The sequence below is a fragment of the Pongo pygmaeus genome, chromosome 10 (assembly GCF_028885625.2).
Source record: "Pongo pygmaeus isolate AG05252 chromosome 10, NHGRI_mPonPyg2-v2.0_pri, whole genome shotgun sequence".
Classification (NCBI taxonomy): domain Eukaryota; kingdom Metazoa; phylum Chordata; class Mammalia; order Primates; family Hominidae; genus Pongo; species Pongo pygmaeus.
In genome coordinates, this window is record NC_072383.2 from 110,621,198 (window position 1) to 110,644,789 (window position 23,592).

A 23,592-nucleotide genomic window follows, 5' to 3' on the forward strand; every position below is an offset into this window, starting at 1 on the left:
AGCACTTTGGGAGGCCGAGGCGGGCAGATCACGAGGTCAGGAGTTCGAGACCAGCCTGACCAACATGGTAAAACCCTGTCTCTACTAAAAATACAAAAGTTAGCTGGGCATGTTGGTGCATGCCTGTAATCCCAGCTACTCAGAAGGCTGAGGCAGGAGAATCCCTTGAACCCAGGAGGCGGAGGTTGCAGTGAGCCAAGATCACAGCACTGCACTTCTGGGCGACAGAGTAGACTTCGTCTCAAAAAAAAAAAAAAAAAGCCCATCTATATGTTGTCTACAAAAAACCCACTTTAATATAAAGTCACAGATAAAGAGGATATACAGAGATATACCACGTGTTATGGACTGAATGTTTCTGTCCCTCAAAATTCATACGTTGAAATCCTAACCCCAAAGGTGAGGCATTTAGAAGGTGGGGCCTTTGGGAGGCAATTAGCTCCTAAGGGTGGAGGCTTCACAGATGAGATTAGTGCCCTTATAAAAAGACATGAGAGGGCTTGCTCGCTCTCTCTCGTCTCTACTATGTTCTCGTCTCTACTATGTTTGGATACAACAAGAAAATAGCCATCTGCAAACCAGGAAGTGGGCTCTTACCAGACACCAGATCTGCTGATTATCTTAATCTTGGACCTTCCAGCCTCCAGAACTGTGAGAAATAAATGTCTGTTGTTTAAGTCACACATTGTATGTTAATTTGTTATAGCTGCCTGAACTAAGACACCATGCAGACACTAATATAATCAACTCATCTTTGATAAAGGATCAAAAGCAATTCATTGGAAAAAGTGTAGTCTTTTCACCAAATAGTGTTAGACTTATAGACATCCATATGCAAAAATAAGACCTTATACTTGTCACAAAACTTAACTCAAGATGGATCACAGATCTAAATGTAAAACACAAAAGTTCTATAAAATGTCTAGAAGATAACATAGGAGAAAATCTAGATGACCTTGGGTCACCTAGGTCCATGATCCATGAAAGAAAAAATGGATGAGTGGAACTTCATTGGAAAATAGGTATTCAAATGAATACATGTACACATGTCCGTAGAAGCACTATTTACACTAGCCAAAAGGTGAAAACAACCCTCACATTTATGAATGGATGAATAAATTGTGTATACATATTATATATATATATATATACACAATAGAATATTATTTATACAAGGGAATGAAGTACTGATATATCCTACAATGTGGATGAAACTTCAAAACATTGTGCTAAGTGAAAGAAGCCAGACACAAAACGTTACACATATTGTATGATTCCATTTATAGTAAATACCTAGAATATAGAAACAGAAGGAAAACAGAAAGCAGACTGATGGGGAATGAAGAATAATCTCTTAATGGGTACAGGGTTTCCTTTTAGTGTATTGAAAATGTTTTGGAACTACATAAAGCTGGTGGTTGAACAACACTGTGAATATGCTAAATGCTGCTCAATTGTTCACTTAAAAAGCTGTTACATAAATTTTGCCTCATTCAAAAAAATTTTGAAATCTGTTCTGCAGAAGACTCTGTTAAAAGAATGAAGAGACAAGCCACAGACTGGAAGAAAACATTTCCAAAATACATTTGACTGAGGTACTGTATCCACAATACACAAATAACTCATAAACTCAACAATAAGAAAACAAAATATTTGGATATTTCACCAAAGACGACAGGTAGTAAATGAGCATATAAAAAAAGTTCAACATTATATGTCATTAGAGAGCTGAAAATTATAACAAGACACCAATACATAGCTACTAGAATGGCAAAAATCCAAAACATTGAAACCAAGTGCTGGTGAGGATGCCAAGCAGTAGAAACTCTCATTTATTGCTGGTGGGAATGAAGGAGGGTACAGCCACTTTGGAAGACAGTCTGGAAATTTCTTACAAAGCCAAACATAGGCTTACTATATAATCCAGCAATCATCCTCCTAGTTATTTCCTCAGTTGAACTGAAAACTTATGTCCACACAAAAACCTGCATACTAATGTTTATAGAAGCATTATTTATAATTGCCCCAAACTAGAAGCAACCAAGATGTCCCATAATGGTGAAAGAATTTTTAAAAACTGTGATAAACCCATACAACAAATAAAAAGAAATGAGCTATTAAGACACTAAAAGACCTGGAAGAACCTTAAATACACATTGCTAAGTGAAAAGAAGTCAATCCGACAAGATTATATGCTGTATGATTCCAACTACATGACATTCTAGAAAAGGCAAAACTATAGAAACCATAAAAATATCAATGAGTTGCGAAGGAAAGGAAGAGTGTGAGAAAGATGAATATGTGAATAAAAAATTTTAGGACCGTGAAACTATTCTGGATGATATTATAATAGTGGACACATGACAGTATGAGTTTATCAAAAGCCACAGAACTGCACAACACAAAGACTGAAACTTAAACTACTGATTTTAGTGAATAATAATGTACCAATATGGGTTCATTAGTTGTAATAAATGTACCACACTAAGGCAAAATGATTATAGGGGAAACTTTGGGAACTAAGGAGGGTATGGTAGGTACCTGGGAACTCTGTAGTATTTGCCCAATTTTTCTGTAAATCTAAAACTGTTCTAAAAATAAAGTCCGTTTTTAAAACCAGCATGATATTTACATAGAGATAAAAAATATATCAGCCTGGCGCAGTGGCTCATGTCTGCAATATCAGCACTTTGGAAGGCTGAGGTGGGCAGATTGCATGAGCCCAGGGGTTCGAGACCAGCCTGGGCAACATGGTGAAACCTCCTCTCTACAAAAAATACAAAAATTAACTGGGCGTGGTAGTGTGCACCTGTAGTTCCAGCTGCTCTGGAGGCTGCAGTGGTAGGATCGCTTGAGCCCAGCAGGTTGAGGCTGCAGTGAGCAGTGGTTGTGCCACTGCTGGGTAACAGAGCGAGACACTGTCTCAAAAAAAAAAAAAAAGAAAGAAACTTATCAAAATGTATACTTTAAATGTTTGCAATTATACCTCAATTAAGCTGTTTAAAAAATAAATAAATAGAGTAACATCACAGAAAATGATGGAGTACAGAACTCCAAACATCTATCCTTCCACTAAAGCAACAATTAAGCTGGATAAAAACCAGTCAAAACCAACTTTTTTTGAGCTCTAGAATCTAATCAAAAATTTACAAAACCCAGGGGAATGCTTAGTGAAGGAAGACATGGTAAATTTTGGTAAGAGAGTGTTATGGCATTTTAATTTACCTGCATTACCACCCCCAACTCCCTAATTCAATGACAACTGTAGGGACAGCAGTCTGCACTCCTGTTGCAGGTTGTTAGTGCCACAGGGATCGATATGGACCTTATTCTCAAATAATTGTAGCTATGTGTTTTGGTGTGTCTTGTCCTTCCCTGCAGGATCAACATAGGGGCTTGCTTTTATTTCATCCACCTTGGAATTTTCTCAGAGCAGGAGTGGCCTCAAAGACAGCATATGTCAAAAGTACTTAGAGGCAAATATATTAGCCACAGCCTTCTGGGGCAAGGGATAACAGGTCAAACAGCAGAGAGAACCAAAAGCCTGGGAAAGAGGCTGGGGAAGGAAACACATGGGGAAATAAGAACTCTGAAAGAAATCCTGTATTCAGTATTCATAATAGCCAAGATATGGAGTCAACCTAAGTGTCCATCAATAGATGAATGGATAAAGAAAATATGCTATATATACATAATGGAATACTGTTCAGCCTTTAAAAGGAAGAAAATCTTGTCATTTGTAACAACAGGATAAACTTGGAGTATATTATCCTAACTGAAATAAGCCAGGCACAGAAAGACAAATACTGCATAATTTCACTTATGTGTGAAATTATAAAAAGTTGAATTCATAAAAGTAGATAGCAGAATGGTGATTACCAGGAACTAGGAGGTGGGGAGGAGGCATACTGGGGATACATTGGTCAAAGTATATAAAATTTCAGTTAGATAGGAGAAAAAAGTTCAGGAGATCTATTGTACAACATGGTGACTACAGTTAATAATATTATATACTTGAAAATTGCCAACAGAGTAGATTTTAGATGTTCTCACCAGAAAAAAATGTTAAGTATGTGAGGTAATGGATATGTTGACTAGCATGATTTAGCCATTCCAAAATATATACATACATTAAAACATTATGTTTTACATCATAAATACATACCTTTTTTTGTTTGAGACAGAGTCTCGCTCTGTTGCCCAGACTGGAGTGCAGTGGTGTGATCTCGGCTCACTGCAACCTCTGCCTCCCGAGTTCAAGCAATTCTCCTGCCTCAGCCTCCTCAGTAGCTGAAACTATAGGCACATGCCACTACGCCCAGCTAATTTTTTGTATTTTAGTAGAGACGGGGTTTTACCGTGTTGCCCAGGCTGGTTGCAGACTCCTGAGCTCAGGCAATCTTCCCTCCTTGGCCTCCCAAAGTGCTGGGATTACAGGCGTGAGCCACCGTGCCTGGCCAATGCATACAATTTTTATTTGTCAATTTAGAAAATCAATCAATCAATCAGAAAAGTACATGCAGATACTGGGGAATCTAGAAGGCCACATGCATGTCCAGAGCAGGACACATACTCAGAAAAAAATCTACATTTGCAACTCCTATGCACATTCAGGCTTCGTGCAAGTAGGAAGCAAAGGCTAAGAAAGGCTAAACGACCTAGCTAAGCACTGAAACAATGCTCCAATACAGAACCAATCTGCAAAGACCATGAAAGGTTTTTGTTTGTTTGTTTTTGTATGAGGAATCTAAGGAAATTTCTGACCAATCACAAGCTCACCACTAAGGTAATGGAAAGATACTTCAGTGACTACATTAGCCAAAGAATACAGTCTTTAATAGTTTAGGCTGGGCACAGTGACTCATTCCTGTAATCCCACTTTGGGATTACACTTTGGGAGGCTGAGGTGGGAAGACCACTTCAGCACAGGAGTTCAAGACTAGCCTGGGCAACATAGCCAGACCTTGTCTATCTCTCTAAAAAAAAAAAGTAGCTGGGGCCAGGCACGGTGGCTTAAGCCTATAATCCCAGCACTGAGAGGCCAAGGCAGGCAGATCACCTGGGGTCAGGAGTCTGAGACCAGCCTGACCAATATGGTGAAACTTCATCTCTACTAAAAATACAAAAATTAGCTGGGCATGGTGGCGTGTGCCTGTAATCCCAGCCACTTGGGAGGCTGAGGCAGGAGAATCGCTTGAGCCTGGGAGGCGGAGGTTGCAGTGAGCTGAGATCACGCCACTGCACTCCAGCCTGGGCAACAGAGCAAGAATTCATCTTAAAAAAAAACAAAAAAATTAGGTGGGCATGGTGGCATGCACCTGTGGTCCCAGCTATGTGGGGGTCTGAGGTGGGAGGATTGCTTGAGCCCAGGAGGTCGAAGCTGCAATGAGCTGTGATTGAACCACTGCACTCCAGCCTGGGAGACAGAGCAAGACCCTGTCTCAAACAATAATAATAGTGATAATAATAATAGTTTAGAAATAGAAAATTGGAACAGACCTATAACTAGTAAGGAGATTTAATCAGTAATCAAAAAATTTCCCCAAACACAAAGCCTAGAACCAAATGGCTTTACTGGTAAATTCTATCAAACACTTAGAGAATAATTACCACCAAAACCTGTGAAGTTATTCCAAAAAGTTGAATAGGATGCAATGCTTCCTAACTCATTCTATGAGGCCAGCAAAACCCTGATACCAAAGCCAGACAATGACACTACAAGAAAAGAATAGACCAATATCCCTGATGAATCCCTGATTAATACTGTTGCAAAAATCCTCAACAAAAGAGTAGCAAACAAAATTCAACAGCACATTAAAAGGATTATACACCATGACAAAATAGGAGCTGTTCCTGGAATGCAAGGATGGTTCAACATACAGAAATCAATTAATATATCACATTAATAGAATTAAGGAAAAAACTATATGACTATTTCAATTAATGCAGAAAAGCATTTGACAAAATTCAATACCCTTTCATGATTTAAAAAAAAAAAACCCACCCAAAAAAACCCCAAACTAGGAACAGAATAAAACTATCTCAACAAAATAAAGGCCAGTACATATACACACTGGAGTACTATTCAGCCATAAAAAAAAATGAGATCTGTCATTTGCAACAACATAGATGGAATTGGAGATCATTCTATTAAGTGAAAGAAGCCAGGCACAGAAAGGCAACCATTGTATATTTGCAGTTATTTGTGGAATCTAAAAATCAAAACAATTGAACTCATGGACATAAAGAGTAGGAGGATGGTACCAGAAGCTGGGAAGGGTAGTGGGAAGGTAGGAAGGAGGTGGAGATGATTAATGGGTACAAAAAATATATATAGTAATGGGTACAGGAAATATATATAGTTAGAAAGAATAAATAAGACCTACTATTTGATAGCACAATAAGGTGACTATAGTCAACAATAACTTAATTGTACATTTTAAAAGAACTAAAACAGTATAACTATTGCTCATAACACAAAGGAAAAAGGGTGACTATAGTGAACAATAACTTAATTGCACATTTTAAAATAATTAAAACAGTATAACTGTATTGCTTATAGCACAAAGGAAAAATGCTTGAAGGGATGGATAACCCCATTCTCCATGATGTGATTATTTTACACTGCATGCCTGTATCAAAACATTTCATGTACCCCCATAAATATATATACCTATTATGTACCCACAAAATTAAAAAAAAATTTTTTTTAATGTTACCAATTTAGTCTTCTCCACCAAAGGTATATAACAATTCCCATTTTATTATACATTATCAATATTAAATCATTTCATAAACAAAAAAGTAAAAACAAAATAAAAAAACATAATAAAGGCCATATATGAAAAGCCCAGAGATAACATCATACTCAGTGATGAAAGACAAAGCTTTTCTTCTAAGTTCAGAACAAGGTGAGGATGCCTGCTTTTACCACTTCTATTCAACATAGTTTTGGAAGTCTTAGCTAGAGCAATTAAGCAAGAAGAAATAAAAGATAACGAAATTGAAAAGGAAGATATAAAATCATTTTTGTTTGCAGATAACACGATCTTATATGTAGAAAATGCTAGAGATTACACACGCACGCACACACACACACACACACACACGCAACTGTTCAAATAATAGAATTCAGCCAAGTAGCCAGATACAAAATCAACATGCAAAAATCAGCTGCACTTCTATGTATTAACAATGAACAATCCAAAAAAGAAATTATGAAAATAATTCCATTTACAATATCATTAAACACAATAAAATACTTAGGAATAAACTTAACCAAGGAGGCAAAAGACTTGTATACTAAAAAGTATAAAACATTGCTAAAAGAAATTAGAGAAGACACCAATAAATGGAAAGATACCCATGTCCATGGATTGGAAGACTTACTATTACAGTTTTTTGTTTTTTTGAGACAAGGTCTCACTCTGTCACCCAGGCTGGTGTCATGGTGGAATCATGGCTCACTGCAGCCTCAACCTCCTGGGCTCAAGCAATTCTCCCATCCCAGCCTTCAGAGCCTCCAGAGTAGCTGGAATTACAGGCACACACCACCACACCCAGCTAATTTTTGTATTTTTTGTAGAGACGGGGTCTCGCCATGTTGCCCAGGCTGGTCTCAAACTTCTGGGCTCAAGCGATCTGCCTGCCTCAGCTTCCCAAAGTGCTGGGATTGTAGGCATGAGCCACCACACCTGGCTGAAACACTTACTGTTGTTAAGATGTTCAATACTACCCTAAGTGACCTACAGATTCAATGCAATCCCTATCAAAATCCCAACAACTTTTTTTTTGCAGAAATAAAATATACCATACTAAAATTCATATGGAATCTCAAGGGACCCTGAATAGCTAAAACAATCTTGAAAAAGAAGAGGCCAGGCATGATAGCTCACGCCTGTATTCCCAGCACTTTGGGAGGTTGAGGTAGGAGGATCACTGGAGCCCAGAGGTTTGAGACCAGCCTGAGCAACACAACAGGATCCTATCTCTACAAAAAAAAATTTAAAAATTAGCCAGCTGTGGTGACGTGCACCTGTGGTCCTAGCTACTCAGGAGGCTGAGACAGGAGTATTACTTAAGCCCAGCAGATTGAGGCTGCAGTGAGCCACGATCATGCCACTGCACTCCAGCCCGGGTGACAGAGCAAGACCCTGTCTCAAAAAGAAAAAAGAATAAAAAGTTGGAAGACTCACACTTTCCAGTTTCATATAGACCAAATGGATCAGAATTAAAAGTCCAGAAATAAATCCTACATATATAATCAAATGATTTTGACAAGGATGCCAAGATCATTTAATGGGGAAAGGACATTCTTTTCAACAAATGGGGCCAGGCATGGTGGCTCACGCCTGTAATCCCAGCACTATGGAAGGCTGAGGCGGGAGGACTGCTTGAGCCCAGGAGTTCGAGACTAGTGTGAGCAACATAGGAGACCCCATCTCTACCAAAAATACAAAAATTATCCAGGTGTGGTAGCATGCACCTGTAGTCCCAACTACTTGGGTGGCTGAGGTGGGAGGATTAATTGAGCCCAGAAGGTGGAGGCTACAGTGAGCCATGATCATGTCACTGCACTCCAGCCTGGGTAACAGAGCAAGATTCTGTCTCAAATAAATAAATAAATGGTACCAGGAAAACTGAACATCCACAAGCACAAGAATGAAGTTGGACCCTTACTTTACACCACATATGAAAATCTACAAATAGATCAAAGACTTAAATGTAAGACTAAAACTATAAAACTCTTAAAAGAAAATATAGTGTAAAAGATTCATAATGTTGGATTTGAAAATGATTTATTGGGTAAGACATCAAAAACACAAGCAACAAAAGAAAAAATGAACTGTAACAAAATTTATAAAACTTATGTGCATCAGAGGACACAATTAACAGAATAAAAAGGCAGCCTACAGAATGGGAGACAATATTTGCACATTGTATGTCTGACAGGGGGTTAATATAAAGACTTTATAAAGAACTCTTACAGCTCAGTAACAAAAAAGCAAACAATCTGATTAAAAAATGGGGAAGGGGCTGGGCATGGTGGCTCACACCTGTAATCCCAGCACTTTGGGAGGCTGAGGCAGGCGGATTGCTTGAAGTCAGGAGTTCAAGACCAGCCTGGCCAACATGGTGAAACCTCATCTCTACTAAAACTACAAAAATTAGCCAGGTATAGTGGCGTACACCTGTAATCCCAACTACTCAGGAGACTGAGGCAGGAGAATCACTAGAACCCGGGAGGCGGAGGTTGCAGTGAGCCGAGATAGTGCCACTGCACTCCAGCCTGGGTGAGAAAGCGAGACTTTGTCCTCCCTCAAAAAAAAAAAAAAAAGGGGGGGGGAAGGACTTGAGACATTTCTTCAGAAGATATATAAAGGGCCAATAAGCACATGAAAAGCTACCCAACATTATTAATGATTAGAGAAATGCAAATCAAAACCACAATGAGATACCACTTTATACCCATTATGATGGCTATTACTTAAAAAACAAAAAAACAGCAACAAATGTTGGCATGAATGTGGAAACCAGGGCACTGTGCACTGCTGTTATGGAAAACATGGTATTTCCTCAAAAAATCAAACACAGAATTTCCATCTGATTCAGTAATTCTACTTCTGAGTATATGTACAAAAGAACTGAAAGTAGGGGCTCAAATGTATTTGTACATCAATGTTCATAGTAGCATTATTCACAACATCTAAAAGATGGAAGCAACCCAAGTGTCCATTGACAGATAAACAGATAAACCAAATGTCGTCTATCCATACAATGGAATATTACTCAGCCTTAAAAACGAAGGAAATTCTGACACATGCTACAACAAGATAAACCTTAAAGACATGCTAAGTGAAATAAGCCAGACACAAAAGGACAAATATTATATGATTCCACTGACATGAGGTACCTAGAGTAGTTGAATTCATAGAGACAGAAAGTAGAACAGTGGTTACCAGGAGCTGGTACTAGGGAGAAATGGGGAGTTATTGTTTAATGGTACACAGTTTGAGATGATGAAAAAGTTCTGGAGATGGACTGTGGTTATAGTTGTATAACAACTTGAATGTTTAATGTCACTGAAGTGTATACTTAAAAGAAGTAAGATTGTAAATTTTATGTTACATTTTTACCATACTTAAAAATTTTTTAATGGTAAATTTTATGGTATGTATAGTTTACCACAATCTTAAAAAACAAAACAAAAAAGGCCGGGCACAGTGGCTCAAACCTGAAATCCCAGCACTTTGGGAGGGTGAGGCGGGTGGATCACGAGGTCCGGAGATTGAGACCATCCTGGCTAACATGGTGAAACCCCATCTCTAGTAAAATACAAAAAAAAAAAAAAATTAGCCGGGCATGGTGGCGCACGCCTGTAGTCCCAGTTACTCAGGAGGCTGAGGCAGGGGAATCGCTTGAACCTGGGAGGCAGAGGTTGCAGTGAGCCGAGATTGTGCCACTGCACTCCAGCCTGGTGACAGAGTGAGACTCCATCTCAAAAAACAAACAAACAGGCCAGGCGCACTGGCTCACGCCTGTAATCCCAGCACTTTGGGAGGCCGAGGTGGGTAGATCACAGGGTCAGGAGTTCAAGACCAGCCTGGCCAACATAGTGAAACCCCGTCTCTACTAAAAAATACAAAAAATAAGCCAGGCGTGGTGGCAGGTGCCTGTAATCTCAGCTACCTGGGAGGCTGAGGCAGGAGAATCGCTTGAACCTGGGAGGCAGAGGTTGCAGTGAGCCAAGATTATGCCATTGCACTCCAGCCTGGGCAATAGTGTGAGACTCTGTCTCAAAAACAAAAACAAAAACAAAAACAAAACAAAAACAAAAACAAAAAACAAACAAACTAGTGTGTTTAAGCCCTCTCCAGCTCATCCCTGATTACAAGTAAGAATCCTAGGAAAAATATAAAAAACAACCACTTGAAGACTCTGAAAAGTAAACAAAAACAGGTAGATTGTGGAAAGAAGTCAAACTTGGAGAAGTAAACCAAACAGAAGAAGTGAGTTTCCCAAACTTTTTCCTCTCTTTTCTCTTAGTTTTGCTCAAGCATGTACCTCAGTCATGATGCTGCTCAATGAAGGCACCTGCAACTCTAATAGAAATCTATCTTAGGCAACAGAGATCAGAAAAGGGCCCCCTTTAGGCAGGAAAGTATGGAGAGAATTCTAGAAGAAAGGCAGCCAGGAAAATGGATGCTTTAATTTTGTGTATTAATGCAAACAAGTCTCAGCCTAACCTGTCTACTATGCATGTGCATGACAGTCTCAAACCAGCGTAGCCAAGGCTTATAGAACTAAATTGAGATTTGAACCATTGTCCACAGATGATGAGACCAAATTTACATTCTAAACCTAATCAGGTTGCCTGCTAGATAAAATATTAACAATTTCTAGAGAGTTACAAAAGGACCCAGAGTCTATGCAACATAGTATTCATAACATCTAAGTTGCAATCCTAAATTACCTGACATATAAAGAACAGGAAAATGTGACCCATTCTCATGGGAAAAGATAATCAACAGACACCAGACTAGAAATGAGCCAGACATTGGAAATATCCCACAAATATTTTTAAAAGCAGCTATTATACTACATAGCTCAAAGAGGTAAAGGAAAACATATATGAAATGATTTGGAGGGTGATGGAAACAGGAATGCTTGTTATCTTGATTGTGGTGATGATTTCACAGGGGAATACATATGTAAAAACTGATCAAGCTGTACACCATAAATATGTACAGTTTACTATAGATACAGCTCAATAAAGTTGTAAAAAAACAAAGTAACAGGCCAGGTGCAGTGGCTCACGCCTGTAATCCCAGCACTTTGGGAGGCCAAGACGGGCAGATCACGAGGTCAGGAGATGGAGACCATCCTGGTTAACATGGTGAAACCCTGTCTCTACTAAAAATACAAAAAATTAGCCAGGCGTGGTGGCAGGTGCCTGTAGTCCCAGCTGCTTGAGAGGCTGAGGCAGGAGAATGGTGTGAACCCGGGAGGTGGAGCTTGCAGTGAGCCGAGATCATGCCACTGCACTCCAACGTGGGCGACAGAGCGAGACTCCATCTCAAAAAAAAAAAAAAAAAAAAAAAGTAACATTAACCACATCTGTACCAAGCACAAAGTAAATATTATTAATGGACATTTTACAGATTAGGAGACTGAAGTTCAGAAAGATTAGATACTGGCAAAACATTACAAAGTTAATCAGGTCCAGGATTCTAATACAGACTTTTCTGATCAAATACTATAATTACCTGAATAAACAACACAGCCTTAATTCTATTTAATTCATGAGGTTATTAGCAGGACTGAGCAACGTATGACTCTAAAACACTTTAAACTCATATGAGATCGGTAACATATTAGTGCACAGATTTTATACCACCAATTACATATTATTAATTTCTTACTAAATTGAAAGAAATTTCCCCTCTAGTAACAAATTCCAAAGGAAATATCTAGCAGTGAGCATAGGCTGCATTTTAACCTTTACTTTTTTCACACTGTGTGTCTCAGAAATATAGAAGCAGTATTATATACTGATGGCACTATGTGGATTAATCCATTGGTAAAATTCATAAAAGATATACAATCCATATATGATTATCTGTAGTATTTCCAAAATCCAATGTTTATTTTACTCCTGTAACACAAAACCATCCAATCATTTCGAATGATGTTATAGAAAAGTATTTCATTACCTGGAAATACGGTCACAATATGATGAATAATAAAAACAGGTTATAAAAAGTATTCATTGGCTGGGCACAGTGGCTCACACCTGTAATCCCAGCACTTTGGGAGGCTGAGGCTGGCAGATCATGAGGTCAAGAGATCGAGACCATCCTGGCTAACACAGTGAAACCCCGTCTCTACTAAAAGTACAAAAATTAGCTGGGCCTGGTGGCACGTGCCTGTAGTCCCAGCTACTCAGGAGGCTGAGGCAGGAGAATTGCTTGAACCTAGGAGGCGGAGATTGCAGTGAGCCAAGATCACGCCACTGCACTCCAGTCTGGTGACAGAGCGAGACTCTGTCTCAAAAAAAAAAAAAATGGCTGGGTGCGGTGGCTCATGCCTGTAATCCTAGCACTTTGAGAGGCCGAGGCGGGTGGATCATGAGGTCAGGAGATCGAGGCCACTAACACGGTGAAACCCCGTCTCTACTAAAAATACAAAAAAAATTAGCCGGGTGTGGTGGCGGGCGCCTGTAGTCCCAGCTACTCGGGAGGCTGAGGCAGGAGAATGGCATGAACCTGGGAGGCAGAGCTTGCAGTGAGCTGAGATCGCACCACTGTACTCCAGCCTGGTGACAGACCAAGTCTCCATCTCAGAAAAAAAAAAGAGTAAAGATAACATTATTTATCTTTTTGCTTCTCTGAATTTTCAAATTTTTCTATAATAAATAGTGTTTTTAATATGAAAAAAGATAAAAGCTATTGTTTCAAAATGTAACAATAAACAAATGGGTCTCCACTTCCCAAGGTGAATCATCTTTGTTTCTATTTAGATCTGAGTGTGCCTTTCTTGCAAGGTGCAGTGACAGTCTTGTAGCACTCACCTGTCCAACTGCTTGTAGGTTATAGCAGATGATGTCCTTGTTTGCTACTGAAGCTCCATAGAGAAGTGTCTCCGTGAGCCAGCAAAGTCCCAGGAGCAGGTCACAGAAGCTCAGATAAAAAAGTGGTCTTATCTGTCAAAGTAATAAAATCCTCATTTCATATGTGATGTAGCTAGGATGTTAACAATGTAACAATTCTTACATTTTATGTTTCTAGTAGGAAACTGGCATCATTTTTCTGGGGCCTCTGCCATTGGTTGATTGTGGGGAATGCAAAGGAAGACTACAGATAGGAAGGAATCTATAACCACTATAACCACAGTTATCCCAACTGTTTTGGAATCAGAGTACTCATGGATAGATAAGTACTGAAGCTTCTTACTCACAGGGACACTCCTTTCTTAGGTATAGGGTTAAAAAAAGAGTGGAAAGATGAGAAATTTTGCAGTGGAGATGTACCACAAGGAGACAATTGAGAGTGCTTTAATGGCACAGGCAACATCTACTTTTTTTTTTTTTGAGACAGAGTTTCGCTCTGTCGCCCAGGCTAGAGTGTAGTGGCACGATCTCGGCTCACTGCAAGGTCTGCCTCCCAGGTTCACGCCATTCTCCTGCCTCAGCCTCTCAAGTAGCTGGGACTACAGGTGCCCAGCACCACGCCCGGCTAATTTTTTGTATTTTTGGTAGAGACAGGGTTTCACCGTGTTAGTCAGGATGGTCTCGATCTCCTGACCTCGTGATCCACCCGCCTCAGCCTCCCAAAGTGCTGGGATTACAGGCGTTAGCCAAACATCTTCTAAATATAAGAAATGAGGTATTCTGCTAAGTGTTTAGGGATGTGGCTGAGGACTTAAAGAAAATGAAAACATGTTTACAGTAATAAAAAGTCAGGGTAAAAAGTCAGTAATACTGACAAATGTCAGAATGAACTGTATGTGTTGCCTTTCAATTTCTGACCACACTGGTGAAATTTGTCTTCTTCTTATCCTTTTCCTTTTGGCATCCCCATTCCCACTTATCTAAAAATAGTTTTGGTCCTATGGAGAAAATTATAAACCATTTATTGAGGGACTCCTAAAGATTAAATGCAATCTCAATGAAATCTCAACCTATTTTCCTGTGGAACTTGACAAGCTGACTCTAAATCTGATGTAGAAGTACAAAATATCACCCTGTGAGCCACAATCCAAGGGAGTAAAGGTGGGGTGTTTGTCATCTTAGGGAGAAGCTCTCATCCATGGCACACCTGGCATGGGTGAACTCCTTCAATGTGTCACACCTGCAGCTTGTGGACGATGGCCTCACGGACCTCCACAGCAGTCCCACAAGACCCGCAAGGCCCCCCCACTGCTCTCTTAACCTGGCAGCTGCTGCCTTATAAAAGTACAGTTGTGAATTTGACTCCACGAAGTATTATGCACTGTGTGGCTCTCGTGGGGTCTTAGGCTGTGGTCTGACACACACTGCGGTCATTCCCCTGGGTTTAGTGAAACGCTGTATGCAGGTGGACCCCCAAAAGTACAAGGGCATATTTAATGGATTCTCAGTTACACTTAAGGAGGATGGTGTTCATTGTTTGGCTAAAGGACGGGCTCTGACTTTCATTGGCCACTCCATGCAGGGGCTCTGCAAGTTTGGCTTTTATGAAGTCTTTTAAGTCTTGTATAGCAACATACTCCCAGAGCATGTTATCTCTGGTGCACATCACTGTATTTGGCTGCCTCTGCCAGTGCTGAATTCTTTGCTGTAATTGCCCTATGGAAGCTGCTAAGGTTCAAATTCAAACCCAACCAGGTTAGACCAAGACTTTGAGGGATGCAGCTCCCAAGATGTATAAGGAAGAAGGCCTAAAAACATTCTACAAAGGGGTTGCTCCTCTCTGGATGAGACAGATAGCATATGCCATGATGAAGTTTGCCTGCTTTTAAGGTACTGTTGAAGCACTGTACAAGTTTGTGGTTCGGAAGCCCTGCGGTGAATGTTCAAAGCAGAGGAGCTGGTAGTAACATTTGTAGCAGGTTACATACCTGGAGTGTTTTGTGCAATTGTTTCTCACCCTGATGATTCTGTGGTATCTGTGTTGAATAAAGAAAAAGGTAGCAGTGCTTCTCAAGTCCTCCAGAGACTTGGATTTAAAGGTGTATGGAAGGGACTGTTTGTATCATTATGACTGGTACTCTGACTGCACTACAGTAGTTTATCTATGATTCTGTGAAGGTCTACTTCAGCCTCCCTTGCCCTCCCCCATCCAAGATGCCAGAATCTCTGAAGAAGCAGCTCAAGTTAACTAAGCAGACAGATCAAAGCAAATGTGGACTGAAACTGCTTGTTGATCAGTGTTGAAGAAAGTACAAAAGAAACTTTCATATATTTGACAGTGTAGGAAATTGTCTATTCCTGATATAATTACTATAGTACTTTTGCTTAAGTCAAGAGTTTCAAATTTACTACTGAAATAAACCCAACTCTTCAGGAAAAAAAGAAACAAATACAAAATATTAAGATAACCAAGACACTCTTGAAAAAAAAAGGAGAACTTGCCCCACCTCATCTTAAGACTTATTGTGGGATCTGGCTAGCAGCCCGCAATGCAACAGGGCTCTTTCTTTGTTCCCAGGCGGATTGGCAGGTCGAGAAATAAAAGACACACACAAAATAGTGAAAGCTGGGTCCAGGGTGTCACCGCCTTCTGGTCCTGTGATGCCGCCAATGCACTGGATATACCAGCATTTATTATTAAGTTTAGTGAGGGCGGGGGTAGGTTAGTGAGGGATTTAGGGGGTCATCTGATTATGAGGTGAGATGATCACATGAGGATGAAGTAATTCTTTAATGTAACATCGGTATGCATAAGTACAGTATACAGAGATAAGAATTTACAATATAGTGTGTGTGTCAGCAATTTCTAACAGAGCCTTAAAATAGACACACAGTCTATCCATAACCTACGTTTAGTAAGATACTAATCAGCAGTAATATTTGCAGCAAAAGCTGGTTGCAAACAATCAATAGAAACAGGACATGAAACAACTGGTTAGACCACAAATTCTCAGAAGGGAGTATGCCTTAACCCTAAAGAGACCCAGAAGAGCCGTGGCAAGATAAGAGCGTTTATAACCCTATCTTATCCATATGAACAGGCGCCCCTCATGTGTCCATTTATAGGCTCTCCACAAGGGTTGCATTCCATTCCCAGAGCTATGAACATCTGCTTTTCTGGGTTAGTAATCTTGGTGATGTGAAACCTCCCTGACTGCACGTCTGTTTATAGGCTCTCTGCAGGGAGAAGCACATCACGTGCTGTTGGCTCATTCTGGCAGCCCAACCTTGCATTGTCTTTACAAAATCCTGCATGCAATTTTGTATTTACAATAATCAGGAGCATTTCATCTTTTATTCCATAGCAATAGTTTCAGGGGGTCTCCCTACAAATCTAACATAGACCGAGAGTGAAGATATTGTGGTACTAGTACAGGGACGGACAAATAGGTGAATAGAATGAAAATAGCCCAAATTAAACCCAGCAATATATATATAGATCTCTGATGTATGACATAAGTGGCTTATTCAATCAGTGGAAAAGAGATAGTCTTTTCAAAATATGAAGCTAGAACAATTGGGTATCCATACAGGAAAAAAAAAATGAAATTAGGCCCCTACTTTGTATCTCACACTACACTCAAAAAATCAGTTCTAGGACAGGCATGGTGGCTCACGTCTGTAATCCCTGCACTTTGGGAAGTGGGCAGATCACCTGAGCTCAGGAGCTCAAAACCAGCCTGGCCAACATGGTGAAACCCCATTTCTACCAAAAATACAAAAATTAGCTGGGCATGGTGGCGGGCGCCTGAAATCCCAGCTACTCAGGAGGCTGAGGCAGGAGAATCATTTGAACCCAGGAGGCGGAGGTTGCAGTGAGCCGAGATCACGCTACTGCACTCCAGCCTGAGTGACAGAGTGAGACTCCATCTAATCAGTTCTAGGCCAGGCTCAGTGACTATATGACTATAATCCTAACATTTTGGGAGGTCAAGGCAGGAGGACTGCTTGATCCCAGGAGTTCAAGACAGGAGGACTGCTTGATCCCAGGAGTTCAAGACCAGACTGGGAAACATGGTAAGACTCCATCTCTACAAATAAAATAAAAAAATAAAAAAATTAGCTGGGCATGGTGACACACACTTGTGGTCTCAGCTACTTGGGAGTCTGAGGCAGGAGGATCACTTGAGCCCAGGAGGTCAAGGCTGCAGTGAGCCGTGATTGCATCACTGCACTTCAGCCAGGGAAACAGAAAAAGACTCTGTCTCAAAAAAAAAAAAAAAAAAAATTTATTCCAAGTGGTTTAAAGACCTAAATGTGAAAGGGCAAAAACTGTAAACCTTTTTTTTACATTCTATAGGAGAATGTCTTCAATTTTTGTTTAGGGAAAATTTTCCTAAACAAAACACAAAGAGCTCTAAAAGAAATAATGAAAAAATCAACCACATTAAAATGAAAAAATTGAGTCTGTGTCAAGACACCATAAAGAAAGTAAAAAGACATACCACAAAATAGGAGAAGATATTTATAACACATATAACTGACAAAGGATCCAAACTGTGTTTTAAAAAAATTATAAAGCAGGAAGAAAAACTCAATAGAAAAACAGGCAAAAATATTTAACAAAAGAGGAAATCCAAATGGCCATAAACATATGAAAATATGCCCTACTTTATTAGTAATAAAGGAAATGAAAAATTAAAACTACAATAAGAAAATAATTACACACCCATGGCAAAAATTTTAAAAGTCTGATAACAGCAAGTATTAACAGGAACAAAAAGCAACAGGACCCTTTATACACTGCTGGCACAACCAGTTGGAAAAGAGTTTGACATTAATTTAGGAGCAGTGGAAATCCTATGACAATTCTGATATTGGGCAAATACACTAGATAAGCTTGTGCATTTGTGCAGCAGAAAACATGTACAAGAATGCTTATAGCAGCATAATGTACAAGAATGCTTATAGCAGCATAATGTACAAGAATGCTTATACAATAATGCTTATGTACAAGAAAACATGTACAAGAATGCTTATAGCAGCATAAGCAGGTAAATAAATTTTAGTATATTCATACTACAGAATACCAGACATCAATGAAAATGAAATGAACTCATGCTCTATACAACGTGGATACATCTCACAAATAATATTGAGGGATTAAAGCAACTCGCAAAACAATATGTACAAAAATACATATAGCATTATTCCAATTATATCGAGTTCAAAAACAAGCAAAACTAAATTGTTTAAACATACATACATTTCTGGTAAACCGTACATAAGAGTAAAAAATGCTTATCACAAAAATCTGGATACTGATTATCTCTAGAGGTGAGAAGGAGAGCTGTGATTGGGAAGAACCTCAATAGGTATACGTCTGGAGGTACAGGTAATGTTCCATTTCTTGTCACTAGTGTTTGTTTATAATCATTCTTTAAACAGTACATACATGTTTCATGCATTCTAGTTCATGTCTGATATATCTCACAATAAAAAAATACATTTACAAATTTTAAAGTCCTGGCCAAGCATTGTGGCCCAAGCCTGTAATCCCAGCACTTTGTGGGGCTGAGGCGGGAAGACTGAATGAAGCCAGGAGTTCCAGGCCAGGCTTGGCAACATAACGAGACCCCTGTCTCTACAAAATTAAAAATTAAAAAAAGTAGCTGGCTATAGTGGCGTGCACCTGTAGTCCCAGCTATTCAGGAAGCTGAGGTGGCAGGATCGCTTGGGCCTAGCAGTCTGAGGCTACAGTAGGCTATGATCCTGTACTATGGCCTGAGTGGCACAGCAAAATCCTGTTATCTAAAAAAAAAAAAAACAAATAAAAAACAAACAAAAAAAACCCAGAACAGATATTACCTAATATGAGAACTAATCTCCCCACATGTACAAAACAGAATTTTTCTCATCTCTTTCTCCCAAGCCCACCTGTACAAGAGGATTTTTCTCATATATTTCTCCCAAACCAGAAAAAGAGGTAAGATGCTAATTAATATCTTGTTAATAGGGTTAGATGGTCAAGTTGCCTTGGCTAACAGAAACATAAAAAAGTGAAATAATATGTAATAAAACATTTAAAAGTATAAAGTATTCAATAAATATCAGCTATTATGTCAACCACATATGGCCTTTTCTCTGGGTAAGCTTTCTAAAATTCCAGCTGGATGGCACAGTCATAGATTCTACTGGCTTATGACCCATCATAAGTTTATAACTGTTAAGAGACTAAAAAAACTAAGACTAAATGTGAAATGGTGAAGTCAAGAAATATATAAAGACAAATCTCTAAATTTAAAATGTTTTATTTGGGAAGCAAGAATTGCATTTCAGGGCATACACACAGACTGCGTGGTCTTGGACATGTCTGAAGAACAAAGAGATGACTGGGAATTTTATTAGAAAGGGAAACAGTACATGTTGTTTTGAAAGCAAGCTCACTGGCACCAAAGAAAGTTTTGGGAATCGGCAAACTCTGATTAGTGAGTGACTGTGGTATGTAAAACTAGTCCTAAGAGTCAGGGCAAGTCATTTTGGCAACTACAAGATCAAACTGGTCTCAGGGTTACAATGGACTATTTCAGTAGCTGGGCTTGTGAAAATATTAATTATTGGAGCAGGGGCTATGTGCTCTGAGAGCTTGTTCCCCTTGGCTTCTCAACTCCGATTTAGTTCAGTATGACAAGAATGATCCAATATGTATAATCAACTTTCACATAAATAATCCCTGGAGAAGAAAAGCAGCCATGCAGCTTTTGTGAGCAATAACATTCTGATCATTAATTCAAGAAATAGCCCTATGAGGCTGGGCGCAGTGGCTCATGCCTGTAATCCCCAGCACTTTGGGAGGCCGAGGCGAGCAGATCACCTGAGGTCAGGAGTTCGAGACCAGCCTGACCAATGTGGTGAAACCCTGTCTCTACTAAAAATACAAAAAAATTAGCCAGGCATGGTGGCATATGCCTGTAGTCCCAGCTACTTGGGAGGCTGAGGCAGGAGAATCACTTGAATCCAGGAGATGGAGGTTGCAGTGAGCTGAGATCACACCATTGCACTCCAGCCTGAATGACAAAGCGAGACTCTCAGGAAAGGGAAAAGGGGAAAGCAGGAAAGGGGGAAAGGGGGAAAGGAAAGGACCCTATGTATAGGGAGATGTTAAAACATATCAGAAGTCTTTGGCAGGGCAAAGGAGGACAAAATGAGGTGAGGTTTGCTTGCACTCAATTCTAATAACAGGAGATAAAGTTCAATCAATTATACAACAAAAATTAACTGAGTACCTATTATTGAAATCAAGAAAGATTCTACCCCTCCTATGTATAACAAGGCATTATTTTGAAGGAAATACAAAGAAATGTATAATATAGGCCATGCTCTTAAGAAAAATACAACCAGCCTAGTGCCTGGTAATAAAGAAAACCCAAAAAAGCCTAAGATATGGTCCTAAACATGAAAGCAAAAACTCTTAAAAAAAAAAAAAACCCACATATATATACATTTGTATTTGTCCTTATTTTTTTACTTAGAAATTCAACTTTATTTACAAATGTTCTTCTATTTACAAAGAGGCCATTCTAGCTCTTTAAAAATATTGTAACTGGGCTGGGCGCGGTGGCTCACGCCTGTAATCCCAGCACTTTGGGAGGCCAAGGTGGGTGGATCACGAGGTCAGGAGTTCAACACCAGCTTGACCAACATGGTGAAACCCTGTTTCTACTAAAAATACAAAAATTAGCTGGGCATGGTGGCGCATGCCTGTAATCCCAGCTACTCGGGAGGCTGAGCCAGAATTGCTTGAACCGAGACCCTGGTGATGGAGGTTGCAGTGAGCTGAGATTGCGCCACTGCACTCCAGCTTGGGCTACAGAGCAAGACTCCATCTCAAAAAAAAAAAAAAAAATATATATATATATATATATATGTATATAGTAACTAATAATTTTTTAAAAACCATTTACATTGTTTCAACCTTTCTGCTTAAAACTGTATTATGAGATGAGCAAACAATCCCACAAGATGATTTGAGACATAAAAAAATAAAGACAACCTATCCAGCATGAATGTCCTATTGACAAACACAATGAAGAATTAAGAATCACAACCCACAGTGTGCCACTTCACCAAGAAATGGAACTGTAAAGGTTTTGGGGGAGGTAAATGCTTCACAACAGTCTTCTTGTGTAGTATAGTTTAACTGTGATTGTTTAGGACTGCTCTTGCAGGCTAATATTTATGCTGCTTTTTTTTTGTTTAAAGTCATCACTGTAGAAAGGGTAGACTTTTGTAGATTTTTCTAACAGTGAAAATATGTAGACACTGGTCTGGTCTCATCATTTAGTCCAATTAATAAAATAATAAATGCATTAAAAAAGTAAAACAAAATCATCATGTGACTAACACAATTCTCCTTGATATATCAGAGAGTATTACTCCTCAATAGTGTCTACAAATTTGAATTATTCATAGCTGAAACAATATACAAACAAAATTAACCAAGGAGTTCAAAATTAAATTACTCAAATTACCTATTTATCATTTTACGTATAGCAATTACTTTTTAAAAATCCTTTAAATTTTATCTAGGGATAAGCATTCACGTCATGGCTAAGTCCCAAAGAACTTCAAAACTTTTTAAAAAAATTCATCCCTCAGAAATGAGAGATAGAAAAATATCTTTAAAAACAGAAACAACAGTCTTATGCACTCTTTTAACAATCTCAGCACAGAATGAGCTACTATTAACAGTGAGCAAATATTCCAGTCCTGGAGAGTTACTGCCTCTCATGATCTGATTTTTTTTTTGAAATAGGGTCTCACTTTGTCACCCAGGCTGGAGTGCAGTGGCCCGATCTTGGCTTACTGCAGTCTTACTTACTTACTTCCTGAGCCTCCCAGGCTCAAGTGATCCTCCCATCTCAGCCTTTATTCCAATAATGACCTAAATAATAACTTCTGCTAGCATCTCTTCTGAGTCTCCATTTCCTCTCCTGATATTCATCCAAATAATAAAAGTAACACAATTGCAATTGAGTTTACTATTATCAATGGCATTCTCATCACAGTTGTTACAGTTTGAATACGGTTCATTAGCTGAGATTTAATTCCTGGCTCCTCCCCGAATCCACCAATTCTCTGGTCTATTCTCCAGCCAATGCTCTTGAGGAATCTCTCTTCGTGCAGCATGGCGATGGCACTGACACAGAGCAGGGCTGCCTGCAGCAGTGAGTACAAGGTAAAGGCCATGACCATCCAAGCTCCCATGAGGTCCAACTGATTCCTCTCTGCTGCCACAAGGGACTTGGTGCCACCATGGCTGGTGCTTTCCTCTCTATTTGTCTTAAATTTAAACCACGGGCAGAATAAACCAAGAGCTCGCCCTACTCAAGAGCATCTCTATTTTGTTTTAATTATAAATAATAAGAAAAAGAGTCACGTCCTAAGCCAAATTAGACCTTAACACCTTATATCTTTATAAAGTCCCAACCCACTGTTATGCCAGAAAGTCACCTTGGACAGTAGTTTTCAAACAAGAACAATTTTGCCCCGATCCCACCCTCACAGGGACATTCAGCAATTTTTTTATTTTTAAGAGATGGGGTCCTGCTCTGTCACCCAGGCTGGAGTGCAGTGATAAGATCATAGCTCACTGCAGCCTTGAACTCCTGTGCTCAAGCAATCCCCACCTCAGCCTCCTGGGTAGCTAGAACTATAGGCACCTGCCACTACACCTGGACCATTTGGCATTGTTTGAAGAAATTTTTGGTTGTCACAACTGAATAACAGAGGGTTTACTACTAGTATCCAGCTGGTAAAGGCTGCCAAACGTCCTAATGTACAGGACTACAAATAATTATCTAGCCCCAAATCTCAATAAAGCTGAGGTTGAGAAACCCTGCTTTCAGAGATAAAGCTTAGCTCTCTCTATTGTGTAAGTCATACTTCATTAACTTAATCACATCTGAACTCAAATTCCAGCA

The 23,592-nt window shown here is 39.4% G+C and overlaps 2 protein-coding genes across 7 annotated transcripts in view; both read right to left on the bottom strand.

Moving 5' to 3' along the window:
- Nucleotides 1-23,592, bottom strand: part of TMEM116 (transmembrane protein 116) — an 85,592-nt gene that overhangs the window by 50,499 nt on the left and 11,501 nt on the right. For all 6 annotated transcript variants that reach the window (XM_063647103.1, XM_054442168.2, XM_054442165.2 and 3 more), the window contains one exon: nucleotides 13,571-13,702. Coding sequence is in view for 4 of the 6 variants with exons in the window: in XM_054442165.2 (XP_054298140.1) it covers nucleotides 13,571-13,702 (132 nt within the window). In the remaining 2 variants the exon portion in view is untranslated. The remainder of the gene's footprint in view (nucleotides 1-13,570; nucleotides 13,703-23,592) is intronic.
- On the bottom strand, nucleotides 22,386-23,216 carry LOC129009363 (immediate early response 3-interacting protein 1-like). The gene has a single exon (XM_054442173.2). It carries the CDS (start codon nucleotides 22,874-22,876, stop codon nucleotides 22,610-22,612), a length of 267 nt encoding a protein of 88 aa, XP_054298148.2. The 5' UTR covers nucleotides 22,877-23,216; the 3' UTR covers nucleotides 22,386-22,609.

Excerpts from the sequence above, each read along its gene's own strand:
- LOC129009363 (XM_054442173.2), bottom strand. The coding sequence starts at position 22,876 with ATGGGAGCTTGGATGGTCATGGCCTTTACCTTGTACTCACTGCTGCAG.